Here is a 25,599-nt window from a genome sequence, read left to right as displayed (position 1 = left end):
TTGTGAAACCCTCTAACATCTGCTCTTATAGAAATCAGACAGTCAGAAGAGGGAACAAATTTTAACAAATTATATTTATCTGAGCTGCCCTGAAAGCCACAGAAAAACAAACAATTCTTTCTGTCTAATGAAGAGGCAGGAAATTGGTGGGAAATAATATTTTCAAGCTTCTCAGAGCTGTAGAACAAATAAAGGAAAGTTTTTACAAACTGTTCTTGACAGCATTTTTAAAGAGATTTACGTATATACTTGAGCCAAACAACTTAAAAATGTGTTGAAGCAAATTTCTAGTATAAACTGAAGATAGAGAAGGCAGTTTCAGTTTGGCATTTTTCCAATAAGATGTTCAACCTTTTACTATAGTCATTTACAATAGTGTTGAAGTTTTTCATATGATTAGTTATAGTCAAACAAATAAAAATTCTTGGATTCATGTACCTGTGCATAGGCTTTGTGGGAAATCTCAGCCAAAGGCTCTAAAACACTGGACCCTATAGGGGAGTTATATGGTATTCCTGCTGTGATAGTTAGACTGGCTTCAGTGCTCCAAACAGTCAGCTTCTTTTAAGCAGGAAGCAACAATAGACCCCAAACAGCCAATTAAAAAGGACAGAAGACAAACTTCAATATCCCTTAAATCTCTGGAGAAGATAAATGATTGACTCGGGGGGAGGGGAATCACATTGCAACAGGAAGCAAAAAACTAAACAAGACATATCCTAAAGAACAAACATAAGACATCTTGAAGGGATAAAGATAGTTACCGCCCAGAAATATATTTCTGGGAAGTACACTGTTATAACAGCTATCAAAAAGATGTAACACCAAAGTATTAAATAGGGAGGGCAGAAAAGTCTGAGGACCCTTCAAATGGAAGATTTTGTAACAGATAGGGCAAATCTAAAGAACAGCATTTTGTAAATGCACGTAGAAAAGACAATTCTGCTTCTTTTCAAATCTCCTGGATAACATCGGGTAAGAAGTTAGCAAACTCTCACAGAGGGAGCCTTGCTAGGCAAATCTAGAACTTGAAGGCTACGTTTATAGGGCTCAGTATTTAGACATGGTTCTCTTGGAGACAGAACCTGTCAAGACTGAACTAAAAGAATTAAAAGGTGGATGAACTTGACAAAGATTTCAGTCAGAGCTAGAAAAAACCTAGGAACCTTTTTGTTTCTTAAATAGACACTGGGCCTGTGGAGAATGGCTTCACTGGAATGGATCTATTGGCAAATGATTAAGGTGAAAGTCAGTCACCCTCTTTATGATTCATCTGTTGCATAATGTATTTATTGTGATTTACAGAATTTAGTTGTAAACTGGATCAGTCACTAGAATCTGAACCTTACTGTACACAAGGTTAAATTTATTGTTAGAAAAATGGCTTCACTTTGAAGAAACCCAAGAGCAACTGAAAAAAGAGCTCTGTTTCATTTGGATCATATTAATATCAAATAGGACAAGAAGCAATGGGCTTAAATTGCAACAAGGGAGGTTTAAGTTGGACATTAGGAAAAACTTCCTGTCAGGGTGGTTAAGCACTGGAATAAATTGTGGAATCTCCATCATTGGAGATTTTTAAGAGCAGGTTAGACAAACACTTGTCAGGGATGGTTTAGATAATACTTAGTCCTGTAATGAGTGCAGGGCACTGGACTATATGAACCCTTAAGGTCCCTTCCAATCTTATGAGTCTATGATCCTATAACAATGTGACAAGTGCCTCATGTACTTGATAAACAGCTGCAAAGAATTAGTCACGATTCAAAATTTGTTTAATTGGTAGTTTTATTTATTTGTTTGTATGCGTCACTCCAAGGCTAAATTTCATCTGTTTAACACAGGGAGAAACACTGAATTTGATTAATATCCATTGCTAAAGCCTGCCCAAGTCTAACCCATCAAAACTAAAATCTAAAGCCTATGGGGCTATTGGGAGCCGTGGGACACTACTCAGACCTTCACCTGCATGGGTGGAATGATCCTTTCCTCTCTGCTGATTTATTTAACACACAGTAGCTCGATTATACGTTTGCATTAGGACGATCATCAGAGATACTAGATTTCTGAAGAGCCATAGTACATTAAAACTGCCTTTATCACCAAAATATTTGTGTGTTGCTGCCTTTTTTTTTTTTTATTATTAAACACACTGTGTCTAACTGACTTGAGTCTAAATCTGGAAGTCTAGTCCTAACTGCAGATTGACTGCCACCAAGTCACCTGAATACAATTTGAAAGTTTGTTTGTAACCACCAGGGTACACTACATCTGTATTCTGTGGAGGCCACAGTTCAGCCATTATTGCTGAAGTGTTATTTTTAAAGTAACTGTACAATGCCTTAATGAATTTATTTTGTGACTATCTGAATGATTCCAAATACAAGGATAGGGATGCTATTTCATAACATTCTTGAAGAAATTATTCAACAGGTAGATGGCACACTATCTTAAATATGTAACAAATCTTTGCATCTTGAATAACTATTGGGTATATTTAAGCAAAAGAATGAGCTGTTCTGCCTCTGTGACAGAAGTTACTTACATAAGGCTGGTTTCTCTATTGCTAGCCTCTCAGGCAAGGCTGCAAGTGGTGTTGGCTGGATTTTTGCAGGGGTGTATGTATTTAAAGAACTTTTTCTTCCAGACAGTGAACTCAAATACGCTGAAGCTGAAGGGGGGGGGGGGGGGGGAGAAAGGTCGTCTTTACCATCATGAACAAAACGTTTGTCAAGTATTTGCAGATTACCAAAATGAAAAAAAGGCACAAAGTCTATACTTATGGAATCTGGAATCCAGCCATGGATTTTGGGTTTTTGGTCTTTATTGTGGCTTCATAGTGTGGGGAAGGAGATGAAATCTGCCTGATCCATCTTAAGAAAGCAACACAAGAGCTTCACAGTGCCAGGAATAATCAGGTTAAATGAACAGCGAGTGTTGCTTTGCCAGAAGTGCTCCTGACTTTTGACAGGGCACGTAATGCTGCGAGGACTGGCATTTTGTTTGCTCTACCTAGTCTGAGACATTTAATTAACAAGCCTATAATGGAGCAAATAGACATTTGGAAGAGGACCAAAAAAAAAAAAAAGAGTCCACACACAAATGAATTCTCCCCAAAGGGAAATAGGGTGGGGAAAAATACTTCTTTCCGCTGCCAAAAGCATTCATGCTCCATCCTGTCAGTAACAAGAGCACTGACCCTTCCTTCCAAGTACCAAAACTTGTTACCAATAAAAGCCAACTCCATACCCACAGGGGAGCCCTTTCCCATAGCCACTAATTAAGACTCCCTCCTCCTTCCAACTGCCAAACACTCCCTCAAAAAACAGGGCAACCTGACCCACTTCCTTTCCAACAGTTAACCATTTAATTCTTTAAGGTCTCAAACTCTAGATGGCAAGCCCTCTAGGTTTTCTCTCAACATCGCAAATGACAATTATTTTTCTAATGAATCCTGAAAATTAAGATTGCATTTTAAAGGGACACTATCCGCTTAAAACCTCCTTTTTCCCCCTAAATGTAGTATACCTGCTGGTGAGCCTCCGTGTACATTTTACAATCATTTTTCTATTTCAAAAAAATGTTTCTCCATCTGTTCATGTATAAAAGACACATAAAACAAGATGGGGAATTGACTACACTGGGTAAAAAATGAAACGGACTATTCATAAAGTGCTGTCAAAGTAAAAACACTAGAAAGAGGAAACCAATCTTGTTTGTTATACTATATCAAAGAATAGCAAGTACAATTTTTACCACAAGTAGTATAATTTCTTTACGTGCCCCTCAAAAGTTTACATTTCCCCTTTCACCCTACACAAAAAGTATAAATATCAAAGTGAAAACCACACATCTTGCAAGTCTAGCATTGCAGAAAACTGTTTCAAGAGAAGCAGCAACAGAGACACAGTGGAAGGCAATCATCCCCAGTACATTCACATCAACAAGATGCAAACTTGAAGTTCTATTCTGGACCATTTAAACAAACGTAGCATAGGGAATCTTTTATAGAAAGAAAATTAAATGAAAAGATATTGTGCATGTGGAACATTCAGATTCAATAATAAAAAAAGAAACAGGAAATACAGATGTTATGGTTCTAGAAGGAACATTAGCTCAGCCAGGTTGAACATACCATATTTTCTATTCCTGTATTTCTGGTTAACTGTGTAGTTTAACATCTGTTTGCCATAATACACATACCACAAAGCATACAAGATGCACAACACATTTAAGTTTGGTTTAGTTAACATTGGCATTAACAGATATTCTGTAACAAATTACATCCAACGTGGAAATGTAGTGTAAGCCACAAGTACTGCATATTTGACACTAGTAAAATTGATTTTCCCCTGCATTCCAGATTTGCAATAATGTGGGTGGGAGAGTGTTTTCACTAAAATAAGAGAATGATTAATTGGCTCAAGTATGATAATGTTCCCAAGTTTGCCATATTCCAAAGAAACCAATGACCACATAGTGAAAAAGTACTTCAAACATATTAAGAGTTGATTAACGTTTTCGGTAAATTATAGAATCATAGAAATATAGGACTGGAAGGGACCTCAATAGGTCATCTAGTCCAGTCCCCTGCACTGAGGCAGGACTAAGTATTATCTAGCCCATCCCTGACAGCTCTTTGTCAACCTGTTCTTAACCCCCGGCCCCAATGATTGAGATTCCACAACACCCTCCCCCAGGTAATTTGTTCCAGTGCTTAACTACCCTTCCAGTTAAGATGATTTTCTTAACATCTAACCTAAATCTCCCTTGCTGCAATTTAGACCCATTACTTCTTGTCCTGTCCTCAGTGAACAACAATGTATCACCCTCCTCTTTATAACCACCTTTTACATACTTGAAGACTTATGTACTTCCTCAGTCTTCTCTTTTCCAGACGAAACAAACCCAGTTTTTTCAATATTTCCTCTTAGGTCATGATTTTTAGACCTTTAATCATTTTTGTTGCTCTCTTCTGAACTCTCTCCAATTTGATCACATCTTTCCATGAATGTGGTGACCACTACTCCATGAGTGTGGTGCACACTACTCCAGTTAAAACTCCTGCTCACACATCCCAGAATAATGTTCACTTTTTTTTACAACAGTATTACATTGTCGACTCATATTTAGTTTGTGATCTTCTATAAACCCCAGATCCTTTTCTGCAGAACTCCTCCTTAGGCAGTCATTTCCCATTTGGTATTTGTGCAGTTGATTATTCCTTCCTACATGTAGTACTTCGCATTTGTCCTTACTGAATTTCACCCTATTTTATTTCAGACCATTTTGTCAAGATCACTTTGAATTGTCCTCCACACTGCTTGCAATGCCTCCCAGTTTGGTATTGTCCACAAACTTTGTAAGTATACTCTCTATACCATTATCCAAGTCATTTATGAAGACATTGACTAGAACCAGACCTAGGACAGATCTCTGTGGGAACCACTTAATATGCCTTTCCAACTTGACTGTGAACCACTTAACTACTTTGAGTACGGTTTTCCAACCAGTTGTACACTCTCCCTCACAGTAGTAAGTTTATCTAGGTCAGGGATAGTCAATAGGTGGACCACAGGCCAAATCCAGACCGCCAGACACTTCTGAATGGCCCCCAATCTTTTTATTTATTTATCTTTTTAAATTGTTATTATTTTCTCCGGAGCCCGGACTTTGACTATACCTTGACCAAGAAATTTGAACCTTGCCAAAAAATAATTGGCTACCATTGGTCTAGGCTATATTTCACTAGTTTGTTTATAAGAAGGTCATGTGAGACAGTGACAAAAGCCTTAAAGTCGAGATATAGCATGTGTGCTGCTCTCCCTCATCCACAAACTTTGTTACCCAGTTGGTTTGACATGATTTGTTCTTGACAAATCCATGTTGACTGTTACTTATCAGCTTATTTTCTTCTAGGTGCTTACAAAGTGATTGTTTGATTATTTGCTCAATTATCTTTCTGGGTACCAAAATTAAGCTGTCTGGTTCATAATTCCCTGAGTTGTCCTTATTCCCATTTTTATAGACCAGTACTATGTTTGCCCTTTTCGGATCCTCTGGGATCTCTCCTGTCCTCCATGAATTCTCAAAGAGAATTGCTTATGGTTCAGAGATTTCTTCAGCCAGTTCCTTAAGTATTCTAGGACACATTTCATCAGGACCTGCTGACTCGAAGACCTATGAATTTGCTAAGTAATTCTTAATTTGTTTTGTCCATATTTTAGCCTCATATCCTACCCCATTTACACTGATATTCGCTAGGTTAGTCATCCAGTCACTGATAATCGTTTTGATCTGTTCACTTTGAGAAATGGCCTATGGATCAACTATGACCAATAGTGTTTATGGTTTACAGTAAAAAAAATGAATTACAACATAGAGCAGCAGACATCTCCGGTAGGTTGTCACTTGAAGTAGCAGCAATGGAGGCAAGAAATTCATCCACCTGCTTTAAAGACAGGGAGTTGTGCAGGGTTTCTAGAGGGCAGATGGAAGGCACCATGGAATATAGTTCAAAACCTACAAAAATAAAGAGAGAGAGAGGATTTCCAAACATTAGAAATAAGACCAGAATGGAACTGTTGTACAGACAGGAAACACTGCATAAAAATGAACATAAAGTACATGTCTGATATCAAAACATGCAAACATACAATATCCTTGAAGTCATGACATAAAATGCTATGCAATATGGAGTTAGAACAAGGTATGTCAGATTCCATAATATAGTAAGCTCAAGATAGCGTACTACAGACTACAATACCCATGTCCACATAAATCAGTGTACACAGATACAAAATATATCTTTGCTTTAGTCTTTGCTCAGTACAGGAAGTTAACTACTGTTCCAGACAAACTTATTCAATCATTAAAAAAGGTGGGGAATGTCAGTATTTTCCCTACTTGTTCCCATACCGGTCATAACAACATATAGGTAACTAATTCATTCAAGATGGAGTAGCAGCGTGGTCATGCTGTGAACATTTTTAACTAAGTTGCTCTGACAGAGAACAGCTAAAAACATTGGCATTCCTGACAGGCAATGCCTTGTAGCATACACTCTCTAGCCTCTCAGGTATCCTAGGGACAAGACTTGCTTTAGGTTTCCACTTTAAGGTCCTCCAAGACCACTACCAGCATTTTTTTACCTTGAGACTATATTTTAATTTTATAACAAACATTTATACCTATCTTTACTAAAACAATGATTTATATCACTAGAAATTTCACAACTTAAAATGGCAAATGATACCAAGTCAAAATTGAAGTATTATTAATTTTGTTTCCCAATATTAGTATAGACATATTGACATTTCATAAACCAGCCATGCACGTTTTTATTCCTAATGAAATAAAACAAAGCATTTAAAATACATATCTATGCTTAATAGTGCAGTTTTGTGAACTGATGTAAGCTTGATAGCATTCAATGAAATCTGCATCTCACAGTATTTCAAAAGAGGAGACACTAGTCCACATTAGCATTCTTATATACAGCTGCAACATTAAATTTACAGTATTGAACTGAAAAATTAGAAATTGGTGTATTTCTTCCGAGATGTTTATTTCAATGAAAAGACAATACTTAAAGAATGTCCAAAATTTCTGTTCAAGGTACATTTCTTTTTAAACATAAAACATAAGAATGGCCTGACTGGGTCAGACCAAAGGTCCATCCAGCCCAGTATCCTGTCTACCGACAGTGGCCAATGCCAGGTGCCCCAGAGGGATTGAACCTAACAGGTAATGATCAAGTGATCTCTCTCCTGATACCTTTGTAAAGGTATCAATATGTGAACTTCCTCAAAAAACATTGCTAAGCATTTACAGAGAAAATAATTCTACAAAATTTCAACTCAAGAACTTTTGTATTCATATTTGGACCCAGCCTTGGATTCAAATGAGAGCCAATCCTGCTAAGCAAGCTGTTTAAGGGTACTTAAATCAGCTTCACTTACCCTATAACAGTTCTAATGTTGCATGTTTTTAGAAACTCAGATGTCATGTGCAAAACAAACACCACCACACAACGTCATGTATACTTTCTTTAATATGACAGCAGCTAAGCTGCAGTATAAGCATTAAAATAAATGTGTTTGGCATAAGTGTAAGATACTAAAAATATTATGCATGCGTGCAAAGCGCAAACCCTTTCTTTGCATTACAGTAAGTTCCACCAGATTTAAATTTTAAGCTAACGAAAGTGTTAACAGCACAAAAATGTTTTCCAAAATATTTACATTTTAGTCTAACAAACAATTTAGTGGGACAATGTCAAGTTAGGTCATGACACATGCTTTAAAAAAACCAAAAACAAACCTACTTTTGTTTCAATGCCTATTCATGATGATGATTATTATTAATACTACTATGGTAACAGCTGTTATAGAAAATCCATAGGAATTTTCAAAGAAAATTTTAGAAGAACTATTTATGTTTACTTTTTGAAATTTCATTTACCCAGACCACTCAAATAAAACTAGTAACTTTTTAATGGCTTTTTAAACAAATACCACAGAAACCCACTTACCCATATTATGTCTTTTAAATAGGTTGTCTTTATAAAACAATTTTTAGCCAAAAATGCCTGACAGTGTATATCCCTTTAAATAATATATGTGCCTGCCAACTACCCACCCTTGGGTTTTGGTTGTATTCACCTGTAACCCCTTCAAAATACAAGACAACGAAAGGGTTAACACAGCAATTTAAAAAGTCATCCTACTGTCTTACATTTAATAGCTAGAAACACATACCACTGGCGCCTAGAAATTCCACAGAGGAAATGGACCAGCACTAAAGAGGTGTGGATGTTCTGCATAGAGCCCCACAAAATAAGGTAAAGCACTGTCAGATTACTTGTTTCAATGTGTTCCTTGAATTAAAAGATGAAGGGGCAAGGGGGGGGGTGGAAAATAAGGGGGTGGAGAGTGTCTGTGAAATGGGTTAGAGGTTGTAATGACATCACAAAGTTATGGAAATAAAAGAGTGAAAGGGAGAATTAAATGACAGTCCAGAAGACAGACAAACAACGATAATTTTAAAAAGTTGGTAGAGAACACTTGGGAACCTGGAACACCTCAGGGAATGCATTTAGGATTCACAGGAGCACATGTGGCATGCGTTAAATTGTAAAAGGTATGTGGAAAAATATTTATATTAAATGAATCAGAATACACAATGTACACAATAAAGTAATTGTGTTTAAATAGAGATTTTTATTAAAAAATTATCCAGTTACAAAAAGTTTGTTGCTGCCTGTTCCCTTTAGAACGAATTTTTTGAAACTGTTACATAACAGATTCTACACCGTGAATCTAGTCTCACCTTCCAACTTTCAAATGTTTTGCCAACACTGAGTTTTTAAGTACATCTCTTTTGTTTAGATTATCTGACTTGATTTTAATATAGAGTAAGGCCCACCTTTCTCATTTTCAAGGATGATGTTTAAGTCAGCCTTTTACAACCTTTTTAATAACTGTAGGTTTGGTGATGGTTCTAACAGTTTATACTAAACACTTTCTTCAGGAAGCCACTGCAGTAAAAAATTGACTAAAAATTCCAAATGGATACAATATTTTAAGTACTACTTCATGACTTTATTCAGAAGCAAAACAAAGTGAGAACTATGCTTTTTCTTTTGTTTTTTTAACCTGAACCATCTTTTAAGTAAAATGTTTGTTGGAGGTCAATAGCACAGATCTTTATGGCTATTTTCACTTCACTTTCAATGGCAGGACCTTATTACCCTGCCACTGTATTGTGTCAGTTTTAAAATGGTAATTAAAAAAATCTGGAAAAAATCTACACTAAGATGTGATAATTGCTGAAGATTGAAGCCAACTTCTATGAAAAGGGCATGCTATAGGGCCTATGTAGTGAGCTAGAAAGTAATGAGTAACATATTTCATACTTTCAACTTGCATATGTTAAGATAGGCTTCATTAAAATATGGTAGACTGGAGATGAGTTAGCTTTCACCATAGAGTTCAAGAGGTCAACACAAGACGAAGTCAACTCTAACTGATTATTAGTGAAGTATTCAAGTAACTGGCATACGTGATGAACATATTGATCATTAAGTATGACAAGGATAAGTAGCAGTTTTTCTGTTCAGTCATCAGAACTGCAGATTAACTGAAATGGATCCTACATTTTAGTTTACTTTTTAATCAAGTGACACTTCAAGAAGATGGTAGCAAACGCCTGTTGTCAGGTACTGTGATTTTATCTAGATTCAGAAGGCTCAGGGAAACAGTGGAGCGCAGCAGCAGGAAGAGCAAGAAGTGGAATGTTAAACTATTGAGAAGTATATGCCATTCAAGATCAGAAAAGTTTGTTTTTATCATATACCATACACAGTCTGATCATTTGAGACACTGGAAAGAATGCAAATTGTCAAAGAATTCATGATTATAAGCAATATTTCCATTTTCACAAGATTTTCTGATGAGTGAATTTTGAAATCATATTTATATAAATGAATAATAAAGGAGGTATTTAAGACTATATCAATGTATCTAGTGATTATGAATATGTTTGGAACTGTGCTTGGTTGAAGTTAGGAAGGACAAATGATTGGACGAAACTGTACACCCCGTATTTGAAATAAAATGAAATTAAGGGATGAAGCAAGGGATTTTTTTTTTTTTTTAAATAAAAGCAAAACGTACCATTGGTTGGGTGTCGAGCAAATGAGATAGAAAATCTTTTAACAGCAGAACCACGTGTGGTGTCTGAGAAAGAGAAAAACAGGTACCTGAAATTCATAACAGCTACCAAAAGAGGGACACATTTCAAAAAAGGAAAGAAGAAAAAAGATGAAAACGTTAGAATTAAGTGGCATGCAGAAAGGACCAGGGGAAAGGGACAGAGGCCAAAAAGAGGTTAAAAGTAGAAAATGTGGCTTCATTGATAACTGCAAGGTATTTAATAAAGTGTATGAAAGAAAAGCAGGATGAGCTGGTGATTTTGGCATACAAAGTTATATCTGGTTAGAGCTGAACATTGAGAAGAGTGAATGTTGGAAAAAATTACATTAATACTGCTCGACGCTTAGTGTTAAAAAAGTAAATTAGCACATTTTCTTTAAATGCTGAAGCCTGCTGTGAAAGCTATTCTACCCAAGATTACTGAAGCCTAAAACCTATCACTCCTCTATCCACAGCCACACACCCACCAAAAAGGAATCCTAAAATTTTCACTCAGTAATATCAAGCTGGTCTTTTCCTTTTGAGTCCTTGTAAATTCTGCATGCAATGTAATATGTTTCAATTCAATGTCAATACCTAATTATCAAAATCAGAGGCTTAAGTGATGAGCACTTCCAACTACATTTTCACCTCTTCATTGTTCTTAAACTGTACATGCTGAAAATCTTTCAATGTATATTGTCTACACGGTACACCAAATAGAGAAGCCAGGAATAAGGATTAACTGTGTCATTAAACTAATATAACCAAGCTATGGGCAGTAAAGAGGCAGTAGAAAGTCGTACAATTAATTAATACTAAGACAAAGGATTCTACGATTCCACTGAATCAGTAGCCTAGGGTTCATCTTTAGAACTTCAATGTGTGCACATGGATTTGTGTGTGCATCTGAGAGAGTGTGCACATACCATCTATGCAGCCAGAAGAAGTCAGCTTTTTACGTTGAGTACGAGCATAATCCTGTAGGTTAGGTGCGCTTGAAGAACCCCCGAGTACTGAGGTGCTAAACAGGCCCGCACAGTGAGACCCTGATGGGAGTTAGAGAAAATACATACAACAACCAGGTGCTCTTCCATTCACATTGGGGATGCATGCAGCATGCAAGCACATGGCTCTTACCACACAAAAGGCAGCCTTTGGCAGTGCCTTGAACAGTTCACAATATGCTTATAATGTCACAGTGGTTGTAACTACCATAATTTATTGTAACTTCTACACATTTGACCACCCTCTGCTACATGTGACTAGAGAGGACTGGACTTTAACAAAGGGACTTCATTTCCCGTTGTCAGGTTCGGTAAATAAAAATTACCAGTTAGCATCAACGTAAATAAATAAATAAATAAATAAAAAAGACATGGAAGTTACATGTTTTAGAACCTGCAGTTCTGAAACAAATATAACCTGGCAAATCTTGCTTATTGCTTTCATGGAAATTGACCCCCTTGACATGGCAGTCTGTAACTTCAAGTACTCACACATTTTCCTCAGACTTTTCACAGAAAAATTTCACTTTCCATCACTCATGATTTAACATGAAACAAGTTAACCAAATTATCCATTCTTGTATCGGTATTTCAGCTATTGTCACAGCCAACTATAGAATTTTAAAGCAGAAGTTTCACCAGGTTTAGCTTCACTTCTTTCCTAAAGAAGACCCTTGTATTAAGTAGTCCTCCATGTAAAAACCTGTATACTTTTGTTGCCCAATCATGAACAATTTTACCATTACAAGTGGTTTAACAAGTAATTGATGAAATACCATTCATACACTTAAGTGTGAAGACATTTTGTTTACATAGTCCACCATACTATGAAAATCTCATCCAAATTAAGAAAATGGGAAGAAATTACTCTGTCTAGAATTTGTATTTTCCTTTAATCTTCATTATTATTCTGTAAAGCCAATGTTATTACTTGATGGAGGCCCAGTTCAGATTTCATTGTCTGTATTTCATATACATGGCAGGATATTTAAAAACAGCCACCTACCCACTGATTTATTGCCTTCCAACAATGGGAAACGTTAGTAGTACATGTGATGAATCATGGCTGATATAAATTGGTGCCTGGTCTATGGCAAAAGCCTTTTCAACAAAGTAATACCTTCAACTATGCATGCAAATGTAACAGCTTCTACAAACTATACTGTGTCACATCGAAGAAGGGTACTATAATTTTAGCAAAAAGTTAGAAAGATTGGCTTCAGTAGTCAAGACCACAAGATGTATACATTTTACTAGGAAAATGTAACAGGAGTAAGAATATCATAACAATAAGACATACAAATAAGTACAAAGCCTTAAATGGAAAGATAGTGGAACTTTTACTTCTAACGTGCAATGTACAGTATTTATGTGTGTGTTTTGTTTAATGTGTCCTGAGTTAGTTATTTCTGAAAACAGACAATTTTTTGCATTTACAGAAAAAGATACAACTAACTTACAGTAGCACAAGATTTCCTATCTAATGCATAATAACCGTAATGCCTGTTTCATGATAACAGCAGAAGAACATTTCCTGAATTAAAGCAAGTTAAGATGTTATAATTCACAGTTAAAATTAATTATTCTGTCCATTGATAGGAATACTTGAGGGCGGGAATAAGAGGGAGGTGCAAAAACCTCAGTCTCTCATTAGAAACTAAAGTTTCTTGGTGAAGGACAGGAGGCTGGGGTTTCTTTGCACCCACTAGTATCTCTTCAGTTGTCTTAACTGACCACAGGAGAAGACATTTATTTTCGCTTGAGAAGTATTTGTAACAGTTTGCATACTGGGGCTTTTGCTTAATCAAAGAATTCCACAAAAATATTAACATGTCAGTCATAATTTAAAATTAAAAATAACCCTGAGAACTTTCTTTGGTCAGAGTAAAGAATCAGTGAACAGTCTCAATTGTTTTACTGTTCCCTAAGATCCTGTTTCCATTAAAAGAACTTTTTCTGCTGAAATATTGGTCAACTCAGTGGGTTATACTGTCCCAATGAATTAGTAGATACTATTATATTCAAAATACTTTTTGCTCTTGTTTACACAAGAGTTTTAAAAATCCAAGATCATATATCTGTGTGCAAAACAAAAAGCATTGGAAAATCTGCTTACTTGAAACAAAATTTCAATTGCATGTACATACCTAAACCACTCTGCTTTTGTTCCAGAATAGTTCTTGGTGTTCGTAAGTTACTATTGTTCTCCGAGAGGACCTGCATATGGAAAACAGAAAAATAAGAAAAAAATAGAATAGCAGCATGAAGTGTCCACTAAACTTGATATATTGGCCTGCTCCAGACCGACAAGTGTTAATAAGCTGTATGATAAATGTTAGTAGAAATACATAAACGAAATATGAAAGATCATGCAATATCCCCTTGTGAAGGGAGTCCATTTCACATATGAAGTCCTTGCAATGAGGTGGTGCAAAGCGGGCATTCAGAATTAAAAAGAACACAGACCAAGACAGAGATGAAACCACAGACAGTTGAGACAGATTTTACTTTATTTTACCAAATGCACACTCCTAAACTGCTCCTGTATTGAAAGGGGAATGGGAGCGGGGAAGGAAAGACAGACAGGCTGTTGAAGTCACCATACAGTCACTGATCCATGCACGGGCTCTATCAGCATAGCCTTCAGATGCTCACAGCCTTTACTGATACACTCTTTTACCATATACAAGTTCCTTAAATTTCCAAAAAGGAAATGGAAATTATTGAAACTCTTAGAAAAAGAAACGGGCATGGTTAGAACACCATCCATTGTCCTATATACAGACAATATTTTGAATTGAGCAATCTTTAGATCGTCACCGATATTTTGACTGTGTCATTTGTCCTGCTCTTTCCCCAATATTTAGACAAAAGTCTTCAAAATATTGTACAATTCAATGGATGAAGTACTGTGTTTGATTTTTTAATTAGATATCTCCAGATATAGGAGTGAAGGCAAGAATGGTTAGTGCTAGAGTTTGTTTCCTGCTCAGTTAATACCAGGCCACTGAAAATATGATCTATACAAAACAAGTTTTGAATAGTGATATCAGACCCCACATCAATTATTTTAAGTGGCATCGTCTGTCATTTATTTAAAAAAAGTTTCAATTTACCTACCACCAAATTAAGCAATGCTGTTTTTAAAGTCTTAAAGGACAACTAAGCCAAAGCTGAAGTCAGTTTCATTAGACAGTAGTCTATGCCTTTTCTGGAGCGTTAATGTTTACAATTCCTGTAAAAAAAAACTAATTCACTGTGGAAATATCTAATTCAGTGAAAATTCTGTGAAAAACATGCATTTGCTTTCTCCTCCTTCCTCCCCCAATATTCTTGGAAGTAACTAGTATTTTTAAAAGTGCATTTTAATGACAAGTGTAAGAATTTACTTGGAATGTAATCCATAACAAGGGATTAGATGTCCTTAAAGACAGTTGGTTGCTGCTTGGAATGCATAATAATGTTTAATGAAGTAAAGTTTAAAAACCTGTTGCCATGAGCCAAAAATACTGGATGTGAAAGCCAATGATTTAGGGGAGACAGGGGAAGAAGTGATTTGTTCCCCTGATCTGCGTCTTCGACGCCCAGTACCCACACCACTGGTGTAATGCAGCCAGGTACCAATACACTCTGGGCTAGACACACTCAGGGGGCTCTCTTCCTGGAAGTGAGAAAGGGGGCAAAAAAACAGCAAATCATGCAAAGTTAGATTCCACAGAGCCAGTGATCAGAAAAAAAAAATACAGTTTGTTTGCACTCTTTCATATACAGCTTTAAAACTATTAAACAGTAATTAGGAATAACTAACATTTCAAACTACATCTTTTAATCTACTACTTTCACCAAGTTTCTGGTAGACTACAATTTTACCAATAGCAAGATAGAAGAACAATGGTAGTCAAAAACTGGTCCACAGCTTTAAAAATGAACTGGTAACAGAACACATGTGTTACTCTGAACATACTGTTTAATAGTTTTTCCCCCTTCAACGTATGGTAAGCTTTTCTATCTGTTATTTAATAGATTTTTCTTTTGCATTTAAAGTACTACCACTTATTTCAAAGAGCCAGAGGATTTTGGAATGGGACTGGAGATTACATGACTGACCCCCGAGGAGTGGCAAGAAGGATTTCTTAACCTTAAAGCACTAAGGAACTTCTGGCGCCAAAGAGTAGAAAGAAATTTCAAGGGACAATGTCAGGCAAAAAAAAGCAATATTCTTCTACCTGTGTTAATACCACCTAGATTAAACAACACTGAACCTTTTTAGAAATATAAATTTGTTTCTCACAATTTATATTCTTTAGTTTTTCCATTTAATTGTAAGCTCAAGGAAATGAGACTACTCAACTTCATTTCTTTCTCCATGCACTAGTACAATGCAGCCATGTTTGTATTAGACCCTTCTGAAGACTATAACCCACATAAAATTCAAAACTTTAAATTTATTTTACTACAGATTATAAAAATTAAAAAAAAAAAAAAAAAGACTTAGGTTGAGCCCAAACTACCTGACAGTGTCCCTTTAAATGAATGAACTGGAGTGGAAAGAGTCTTATCTTTAAAAAAAATAATACTAAGGCAATTTAAGATGAAGTCAAACTATACTTTCAAGATACCAATTGGTCAAAATTCTTCAAAGACTGTTTTGCAGATTTCAGTGAGGGCAGACACAAATATATTAGCTCTTCCAATTTACCTTTTTTGCACAAACTTTCACAGCTATATGAGTAAAATCAAAGACTATTATTCAATAGGAAGTAAAAATTTAGAATTTCCATAAAAGCTGGATGCTGGAACAGATTCTACTTGAATGTTTTACCTGCTGAAAGTCAAAGTTTAGCAATGCATATCAATAATACCTCTTGAAAGCAGCTTCTGAAAATTTACAGAGAATGAAAATGGTTAAAAATTTGAAATACTATAAAACTGCACGTGAACTTCTCTCTAGGAAGGGAGCTTGCATGATCAGAATGAAAGCCACTTTCAAAAACATTGATATTACTCCTCCATTGCTTATGTTAAAACAGGAAATGCAACCCTGCAATACATTCACAAATATCACCTCTTAATTTTTTTATGTTATATATGGATCATAATAAAACAAAACCATCCGTATTATTCTCCACATGTTGACAGTAACCAAGTTACTTGGAATTCTTACTATTGAGGTACCCATTCTATATAAGCACCTATTCCTGAGACAATATGCAGGGAAAAGGGCATACAGTTCTTTGAGGTTTTAAGCAACTGAGAATAAGGTAGTAAACTGCACATTTTATGTTCTAGTGTCAGGCCAGGTCTACACTATAAACTTACATTGTTGTAACTATGTCCCTCAAAGGTGTGAAAAATCCATACCCCTGAGCAATGCAATTATACCAACCTACTCCCCGGTGTAAACAGCCCCAAACAGGGCTTCTCCCATTGACATAGCTATCATCTCTTGCAGAGGTGGATTAACTACACCAACAGGAGTAGCTCTCCCCTCAGGGTAGGAGCGTCTTCAGGGAAGTGCTACAGCAGTGCAGCTACACCGGTGCAGCTATGCCACTGTGGTATTTTAAGTGTAAACCTACCCTCAGTGTCACTGAGGTACTAGTGTGCACCAACAGAGTCTTTACTGTTCAGCCATATTAATGGCATACACTGAATCATCACTGACTTGCCCCACTATTGTGATGTTAGAGCACCTTTTATGACAGTTTCTCAACTCCTTGGTGTCATGGCCTTTATACCGGGAGCACAGAAAGTCTTAGGGCACTTATCTGAAGACTCTGGAAAACACACATTCCCTGCCCCTCAAAGCATGCTGCCAATTTGCTCTCTTACCTTCAACCACTGTGCCACTGGAATCAGCTGCTCCCTATGAAAGTTAATTGTAGATGGCGAAATTTTCTTGCAGCCACCTCTCCTTCCCCCACCCCAATCCCCACAAATGAAAAAGCTCAATATTTTGTTTCCATTAGCAGCAGTCTTGTGAGAATGCATATGCAAGCAATGTACGTTAGTCAGCTTGGAGAAGAAAGAGTTGAGACAAAAAAATGTGCATCTTCATTGTCATAGAATAAAAGTTATATAATAAGATTTGAAATACTAAAGGAAAGAAAAAGAATTTATATGGCCCAACAGTCATATGCTGTTTCTGAAATTCCTTTCAGACAACCATTGCCATGGAGAATTTCCCATGGAATAACAGCACCACTTTGAGAGGAATGACACCATTCTATTTTTGTGTAATCAAAAACAGAATAGTCTTTACTTTTTGTTAGAAGTAAATGAAGAATTCATTTCAGTAGACATGCACCGTGACCGAAACACTTACTTCAACAGAACCAATCTTCCTGGATCTTGGAAGGGGCGACTTTCTGTGTATGTGAATTGGGTCTGACACCATTGGCTTGAATACCACTACTGATCGATCCGTTTCATCCCTTTTAGAAGTATGTGACTCCTCATCACTATCATTTTTATGGCAGATTTTCTTTGAGCCTTCATTCTACAAGTAAAGATATTACCTGTTCAAGTTATCTACATACGTTGTACTATTTGGACATGGAAATCCATTAAGGAAATCAGTTATAGAATAATTTAAGCATTTTTTGTATGTAGTAAAGCATTAATTATATGCATGAAGTTTGGTGACACAAGGTTCTTAAACCATACAAATACTGTTTTTTATATACCTAGAAAAAGAATTTGCTACTTTAACTCTCTTCTACAACATGTGACAATGTGACCATATCATTGCTTACACCACCATGTCTTCTTACATGTTTCACTGAATATGTAAAGGGTAAAATCCTGGTTCCATTTAAGTCAATGGCAAAACTCCCACAGACTTCAATGGGGGCAGTATTTCACCCACGGAGTCTTAACATTTGTAACACCAAATTGTTTAACTATATAGATGTACACAGATACAAACTGAAAAATATAATCTAGTCTCACTAGCCAATATTCCCCAAAATTCCAATTAATATTTTTTCTTATGCATTTGTCAGAACATTGGAGAAACAGGACTATCTCCAACAACAAATTAGGCAAAACCATAAAAGGTTGCAATTACAAAGGCAGTAAAAACAAATGAGGTGAGTATACACCTTTTATTGAAGTAAAGTATCTATTTGAAATCAGAGGGCCTGAATTATGACTATAACTGTTACTTATAGTACACTAGTTTATTTTTTTATATGCATACAATACACACAAAGTTAATTCAAAATCATGCGTCGTTCTTTTTAACTAATTCTCCAGTGATTAACACAAAAGTTATTGGAACATATTCATGAACAGAGAATCCTTGAACTTTTGATCTAAGTATGCCAGAAGTATTACCTCTCGGGAGGCAGGTCTATATCCAAAACCAGCTGGTAAGTTTTTATCCTCTTCACAGCCTTTAGCTCCGGGACTAAAGTGAAGCTCCACATGAAAACGTTCCTCTGAAGAAAGTTCCTAAAGACAATGAATATCTACTCTTTAAAACACGGTTTGAACTAATCATATTTCTGTACATATTTATCAATTTTATTTACTTACCTTGTTTGGATCCTCATACAGCATGATAACAATCTGGGTCATGTAATTGAGTTCACTGACAATATTGAGATAGTCCATAGCTCGTTTCCACTGTTCCTCTTTTGACTCCTTAAAGAAATGGAAACATTTTGTAACACATTTTAAATAAAAAACCTTTGAAAATAAAATTGAAGTGATTTAAGAGAAAAAGGTGATCTTAACTTATGAATATTTAATTCATATTTTAAAAATAAATTTTACATTCAACCCAAAATGCCCACAGCTCCTCCAAATGAATGAAAATGAAACAAACATTCTAGAGAAACAAACCAAAGACTAGCCCTTCAAGTTCAGATCACATTTAGAACCTTGCATTTGCTGAAATTTTATGGCTGCAGAAATGACTCGAGAATTTTCTGTGAGCCACAGAATGTACCCCTCAACAAGAATGCCCTTCCCTGTAAAAAATAAAAATACTGAATCAAACAGTGATCAATAAACCCATTACTGAGCTCATAGTAAACTTATAATAAGTAGGGCTGTCCAGCAATTACAAAAATTAATCGATTAATCATGTAATTAAAAAAATTAATTGCAATTAATTGCACTGTTAAACAATAACAGAATATAATTTATTTAAATATTTTTGGATGTTTTCTTCATTTTCATATATATATATTGATTTCAATTACAACACAAAATACAAAGTGGACAGTGCTCACTTTATATTTATTTTTATTACAAATATTTGCACTGTAAAAAACAAGAGAAATAATATCTTTCAATTCACCTAATACAGGTACTGTAGTCCAATCTCTATCATGAAAATTAAACTTACAAATGTACAATTACATCCAAAAAAATAACTGCATTCAAAAATAAAACAATGTCAAAACTTTAGAACCTACAAGTCCACTCAGTCCTACTTCACCCAACCACTCGGACAAACAAGTTTGTAAACAAGAAGTGGGCAGCATCATCTCCCACAAATTGTAACCAATGTCACCTGAAAGTTAGAACATGCATTCTCATGGCACTGTTGTAGCCGGCATCGCAAGATATTTACGTGCCAGATGTGCTAAAGATTCACATGCCCATTCATGCTTCAACCACTATTCCAGAGGACATGCATCCATGCTGATGATGGGTTCTGCTCAACAACAATGCAAAGCAGAGCGGACTGACACATGTTCATTTTCATCATCTGAGTCAGATGACACCAGCAGAAGATTGATTTTCTTTTCTGGTGGTTTGGGTTCTGTAATTTCGGCATCGGGGTGTGGCTCTTAAGACTTCTGAAAAAGCATGCTCCATACCTTGTCCCTCTCAGATTTTGGACGGCACTTCAGATTCTTAAACCATGAGTTGAGTGCTGTAGCTATTTTTAGAAATCTCAGATTGGTATGTTTTGTGTTTTTTCAAATCTGCTGTGAAAGTGTTCTTAAAACGAACTATGATTGGTCCTCACCCGAGACTGCTATAACATGAAATAAGCAGCAGAATGCGAGGAAAACAGAACAGGAGGATATACAATTCTCCCCCAAGGAGTTCAGTCACAAATTTAACGCTTTTTTTTTTTTTTTTTTTTTAAACAAGTATCAGCAGCAGCATGGAGGCATGTTCTGGAATAGTGGCCAAAGCATGAAGGGGCATATGAATGTTTAGCACGTCTGGCACATAATGTTTAGCATATCTGCAATGTCAGCTACAAAAAGGGCCAGGCGAAAGCCTGTTCTCACTTTCAGGTGATATTGTAAATAAGACGCAGGCAGCATTATCTCCCATAAATGTAAACAAACTTGTTTCTCTTAGTGATTGGCTGAACAAGAAGAGTGGACTTGTAGACTCTGAAGTTTTACATTGTTTTGTTTTTGAGTGCAGTTATGTAACAGAAAAAATCTACTTTGTAAGTTGTACTTTCATGATAAAGAGATTGAACTACAGTACTTGTATGAGATGAATTGAAAAATATGATTTTTTGTTTCACTGTGCAATATTTGTAATAAAAATAATATAAAGTGAGCACTATAAACTTTGTATTCTGTGTTGTAATTGAAATCAATATATTTGAAAATGTAGAAAAACATCCAAAAATATTTAATAAATTTCAACCGGTATTCTATTGTTTAACAGCGCAATTAAAAGTGTGATTAATCGCGATTAATTTTTTTAATTGCGATTAATTTTTTGAGTTATTCATGTGAGTTAACTGCGATTGACAGCTCTACTAACAAGTAGTACAAATTCCACCAGAAAATAAAATCCCTTCTGCTCTGCACCACTGGGCAGAGCAGGAGAAACATGCTGATTAGTGCACCCTTATTCTGCCAAGGCTCAGGCAGAGCCAACACAAGGAGAGGTTACTCACATTGCACAGTAACTGGAGTTCTTTGAGATGTATCTCTGTGGATGTTCCACTGCGCCCCGCACCTTTGATCATATATTTTTGACAGCAGTGCCCATCTGGCCCACACATACAACCCACGCATCCTCGTGCCCCACACCGAGGCTTTATGGAGCTGTGCAGGCAAACCACCCTCAGGTCCTTCTCCACCAGAGAATCCCTTAAGGGCAATTCTGAAGAAAAGGGGAAGGAGGGCACGTAGCAGAGCACCCTTTCTTTTTTCATATAGCAGCTCTGTGGGACCTCCACTTCAGGTGGCTTCTAAACAGTATCCCCTTAAAGAGGTGGAAGGTTCGAAGCACAGTCCAATACAGAAGAGAGAACTGCATTGGCCACAGCTGCATTTGATGTCGCCAGGGGCACCAGAGCGTAATGATTAGAAAAGGTATGAACAGAGGATCAAGTTGCTGCTCTACAGATGTCTACAAGAGGTACATCCTTAAGGAAGGATGTAGATCAGGGGTCTCAAACTCGCGGCCCGTGAACCTCCCCGCAGGGCTCCAGCAATTTTGGGCTGGGTCTCTCCTTTGTCCACACCTGCCGCCCCTGGGCGCTCCCTCCCCCACAGGTGATTTAAAACAGTTCAGTGCCCCGGCAGCGCAGCAGAGCTGAGCGGCGTCTACTGCTCGCTCCATGTGTCTGCCGGCCGCTCCATGTGCTTCCCCGCGCTGCCCCTGCCCCAAGTGCCCCTGCAGCCAATGGAAAGCTGCAGGGGCTGGGGCAGCAGCGCTCAGAGGCCACCTGGCCCACCCTGCCTTGGAGCTCCAGGTAAGCACCACACACCCTGACCCCCTCCCAGAGCCTGCACCCTCACCCCCTTCCTGCCCTCAAACTCCCTCACAGAGCCTGCACCCCCTCCCCACACCCCCCAAACTCCCTCACAGAGCCTACACCCCTTCTCTCACACCCTCTCCCACCTCCAAATTCTCTCCCAGAGCCTGAACTCCCTCCCCCTCCCAGAGGCTGCAACCCCACCCCCCTCCTCCTGCACCCCCACTCTCTGCCCCAGCCCAGAGCCTGCACCCAGCACCCAAACTCCATCCCAGACCCCCTCCCTCACCCAAACTCCCTCCCAGAGCCCAACCTCTCACCCCTTCTGCACCCAGATTCCCTCCCAGAGCCTGCACCGCAATTCCCTACCCCAGACCTCCTCCCCAACCCAAACTCTGTCCCAGAGCCCTAGGCAGGTGGGGGGAGGAGTTTTGGGCAGCATGAGTGACATTATTGGCCCGCTGGGAGGATTTGAGGACGGGCACTGGCCCTAAAGTAAATTGAGTTTGAGACCCCGGACGTAGATAATGCTCTTGTAGAATGTGTTATCACTCCTGAAGGGGGTTGGACATGAGCTCTGTCGAAACAAGTCTTAATAAAACCCGAGATTCACACAGACAACCACTGTTTCAAAATTACCAATTTAGTTTCTGTCCGCAACGGATACAAATAGTCTAAGAGATTTTCTAAATGGTTTAGTCCTGTCTAGGTAGAATGCAAATGCCCGTCTCACATCTAGAGGCTTCTTGACTAGTCCGAAGTAGTTTTGGGAAGAAAGCCAGAAGATGAATGCTTTGATTAATGGGGAATTCCGAGGACATTTGAGGTAAGAATCTTAAATAGGCCCATAACACTGCCTCTTCAGAAAAATACTATAAATCAATTCTCCCACCATTCAGGCAAAAGTGATCGCTACCAGAAAGGCTGTCTTCAAAGATAAATCTAATAATGAACACCTAGCTAGTGGTTCAAACAGACACTTCATAAAGCCACTGAGAACAGGTTCTGGTCCCAGCTACGAGTAGGGTCTCTGATTTGTGGGAAGCTATTTGACAGACCTTGCAGGAATCTTGCTGTAGAGAGGTGAGTGAATAGAGAACCCCACCCCCCGCAGCTCTCAGTGGCAATGGTTCGCCATTCCCGGCCAACAGGAGCTGTGGGGGGCCGTGCCTGTGGATGGTTAATGTCAGCAAAATGTCTCACGACCCACAATCAGATTGCTCTGGTTGCCTACCACTGACCTATGAGAACCACCAAGCTGCGAATATCATGTGAAGGACTCTGCAGTTCAGTTCTCATTCATAATTTAGAAAGAAATGTCTGCCATGGTGTTTTGAATAACTAGGTAGTAAGAAGCCGAGATGACTATGTGGTTCATTATGCACCAATTACAGAGTTTTATTGCTTCAGCAAAGACAGATGGGGAACATGTTCCTCTCTGACACTTGATACAGAATCATAGAAGATTAAAGTTGGAAGAGGCCTCAGGAGGTCATCTAATTCAACCCTCTGCTCAAAGCAGGACCAATCCCAACTAAATCATCCCAGCCAGGGCTTTGTCAAGCCAGGCCTTAAAAACCTCTGAGGATGGAGATTCCACCTGCCCACAGGTAACCCATTCCAGTACTTCACCACCCTCCTAGTTAAATAGTGTTTCCTAATATCCAACATAGACCTCCCCCACTGCAATTTAAGACCACTGCTCCTTGTTTGTTATCTGCCACTTTGAACTAGCTCCATCGTCTTTGGAACCTCACTTCAGGTTGCTGAATGCTGCTATCAAATCCCCCTTCACTCTTCTCTTCTGCAGATTAAATAAGCCTAGTTCCCTCCTTTCTGTAGTGGGGGGGGGGGGGCGCCAAACTGGACACAATACTCCAGACGTGGCCTCACCAGTGCCAAATAGAGGGGAATAATCACGTCCCTTGGTCTGCTAGCTCTGTCCCTTACTAATGCAGCCCAGTATGCTGTTAGCTTTGTTGGCAACAAGGGCACATTGTTGACTCATATTCAGCTTCTCGCCCACTGTAATCCCCAGGTCCTTTTCTGCAGAACTGCCACTTAGCCAGTGGATCCCCAGCCTGTAGCGGTGCATGGGATTCTTCCATCCTAAGTGCAGGGCTCTGCACTTGTCCTTGTTGAACCTCATCAGATTTCTTTGGGCCCAATCCTTCAATTTGTTTAGGTCACTCTGGACCCTATCCCTACCCTGCAGCCTACCTATCTCTCGCCTTAGTTTAGTGTCATCTGCGAACTTGCTGAGGGTGCAATCCATCCCAGCATCCAGATAATTAAGGAAGATGTTGAACAAAACCAGCCTTAGGACGGACCCCTGGGACATTCCGCTTGATATCGGCTGCCAACTAGACATCGAGCCCTTGATCATTACATGTTGAGCCCAATGACCTAGCCAGCTTTCTATCCACCTTATAGTCCATTCATCCAGTCCATACTTTTTAAACTTGCTGGCAAGAATACTGTGGGAGACTGTATTAAAAGCTTTGGTAAAGTCAAGATATATCATGTCCACTGCTTTCCCCATATCCAAGAGCCAGTTATTTCATCATAGAAGGCAACCAGGTTGGTCAGGCATGACTTGCCCTTGGTGAATCCATGTTGGCTGCACCTGATCACCTTCCTCTCCTCTAACTGCTTCAAAATGGATTCCTTGAGGACCTGCTCCATGATTTTTCCAAGGACTGAGGTGAGGCTGATCAGCCTGTAGGTTCCCTGGATTCTCCTTCTTCCCTTTTTTAAAGATGGGCACTATATTTTCCTTTTTCTAATTGTCCAGGACCTCCCCCAATCACATCAGCCAACTCTCTCATCACCCTCGGATGCATTAGTCTGGACCCATGGACTTGTGCATGTCCTGCTTTTCTAAACAGTCCTTAACCTGTTCTTTCACCACTGTGGGCTGCTCACCTTCTCCCCAGTGCTGCCTGTGAAGACCAAAGCAAAAAAAAGCATTCAATACTTCAGCTTTTTCTACATCTGTCACTAGGTTGCCTTCCTCTTTCAGTAAGGGTCCCACACTTTCCCCACATTTTCTTCTTCTTGTTGCTCACATACCTGTAGAAACCCTTCCTGTTACCCTTCATATCCCTTGCTAGCTGCAATTCCAATTGTGCTTTGGTGTTCCTGATTACACCCCTGCATGCTCGAGCAATATCTTTATACTCCTCCCTAGTCATCTGTCAAAGTT

General features: G+C 38.2%; 1 protein-coding gene across 9 annotated transcripts in view; it reads right to left on the bottom strand.

Annotated features, from left to right (window-relative positions):
* Positions 1-25,599, bottom strand: part of PPIP5K2 (diphosphoinositol pentakisphosphate kinase 2) — a 97,034-nt gene that overhangs the window by 2,098 nt on the left and 69,337 nt on the right. Inside the window, exons 22-30 of one of the 9 annotated variants that reach the window (XM_048849513.2) lie at positions 19,241-19,348; positions 19,040-19,156; positions 18,027-18,200; positions 15,189-15,362; positions 13,849-13,918; positions 11,624-11,743; positions 10,677-10,739; positions 6,376-6,522; positions 2,546-2,671 (exon numbers count right to left, since the gene is read on the bottom strand). In XM_048849513.2, coding sequence (XP_048705470.1) covers positions 2,546-2,671; positions 6,376-6,522; positions 10,677-10,739; positions 11,624-11,743; positions 13,849-13,918; positions 15,189-15,362; positions 18,027-18,200; positions 19,040-19,156; positions 19,241-19,348 — 1,099 coding nt within the window. The other 8 variants (XM_075128599.1, XM_048849518.2, XM_048849517.2 and 5 more) reach the window with 8 other exon arrangements.

Source organism: Caretta caretta, chromosome 5, assembly GCF_965140235.1.
Source record: "Caretta caretta isolate rCarCar2 chromosome 5, rCarCar1.hap1, whole genome shotgun sequence".
Lineage (NCBI taxonomy): Eukaryota > Metazoa > Chordata > Testudines > Cheloniidae > Caretta > Caretta caretta.
This window is presented reverse-complemented; position numbering and strand designations above follow the sequence as displayed.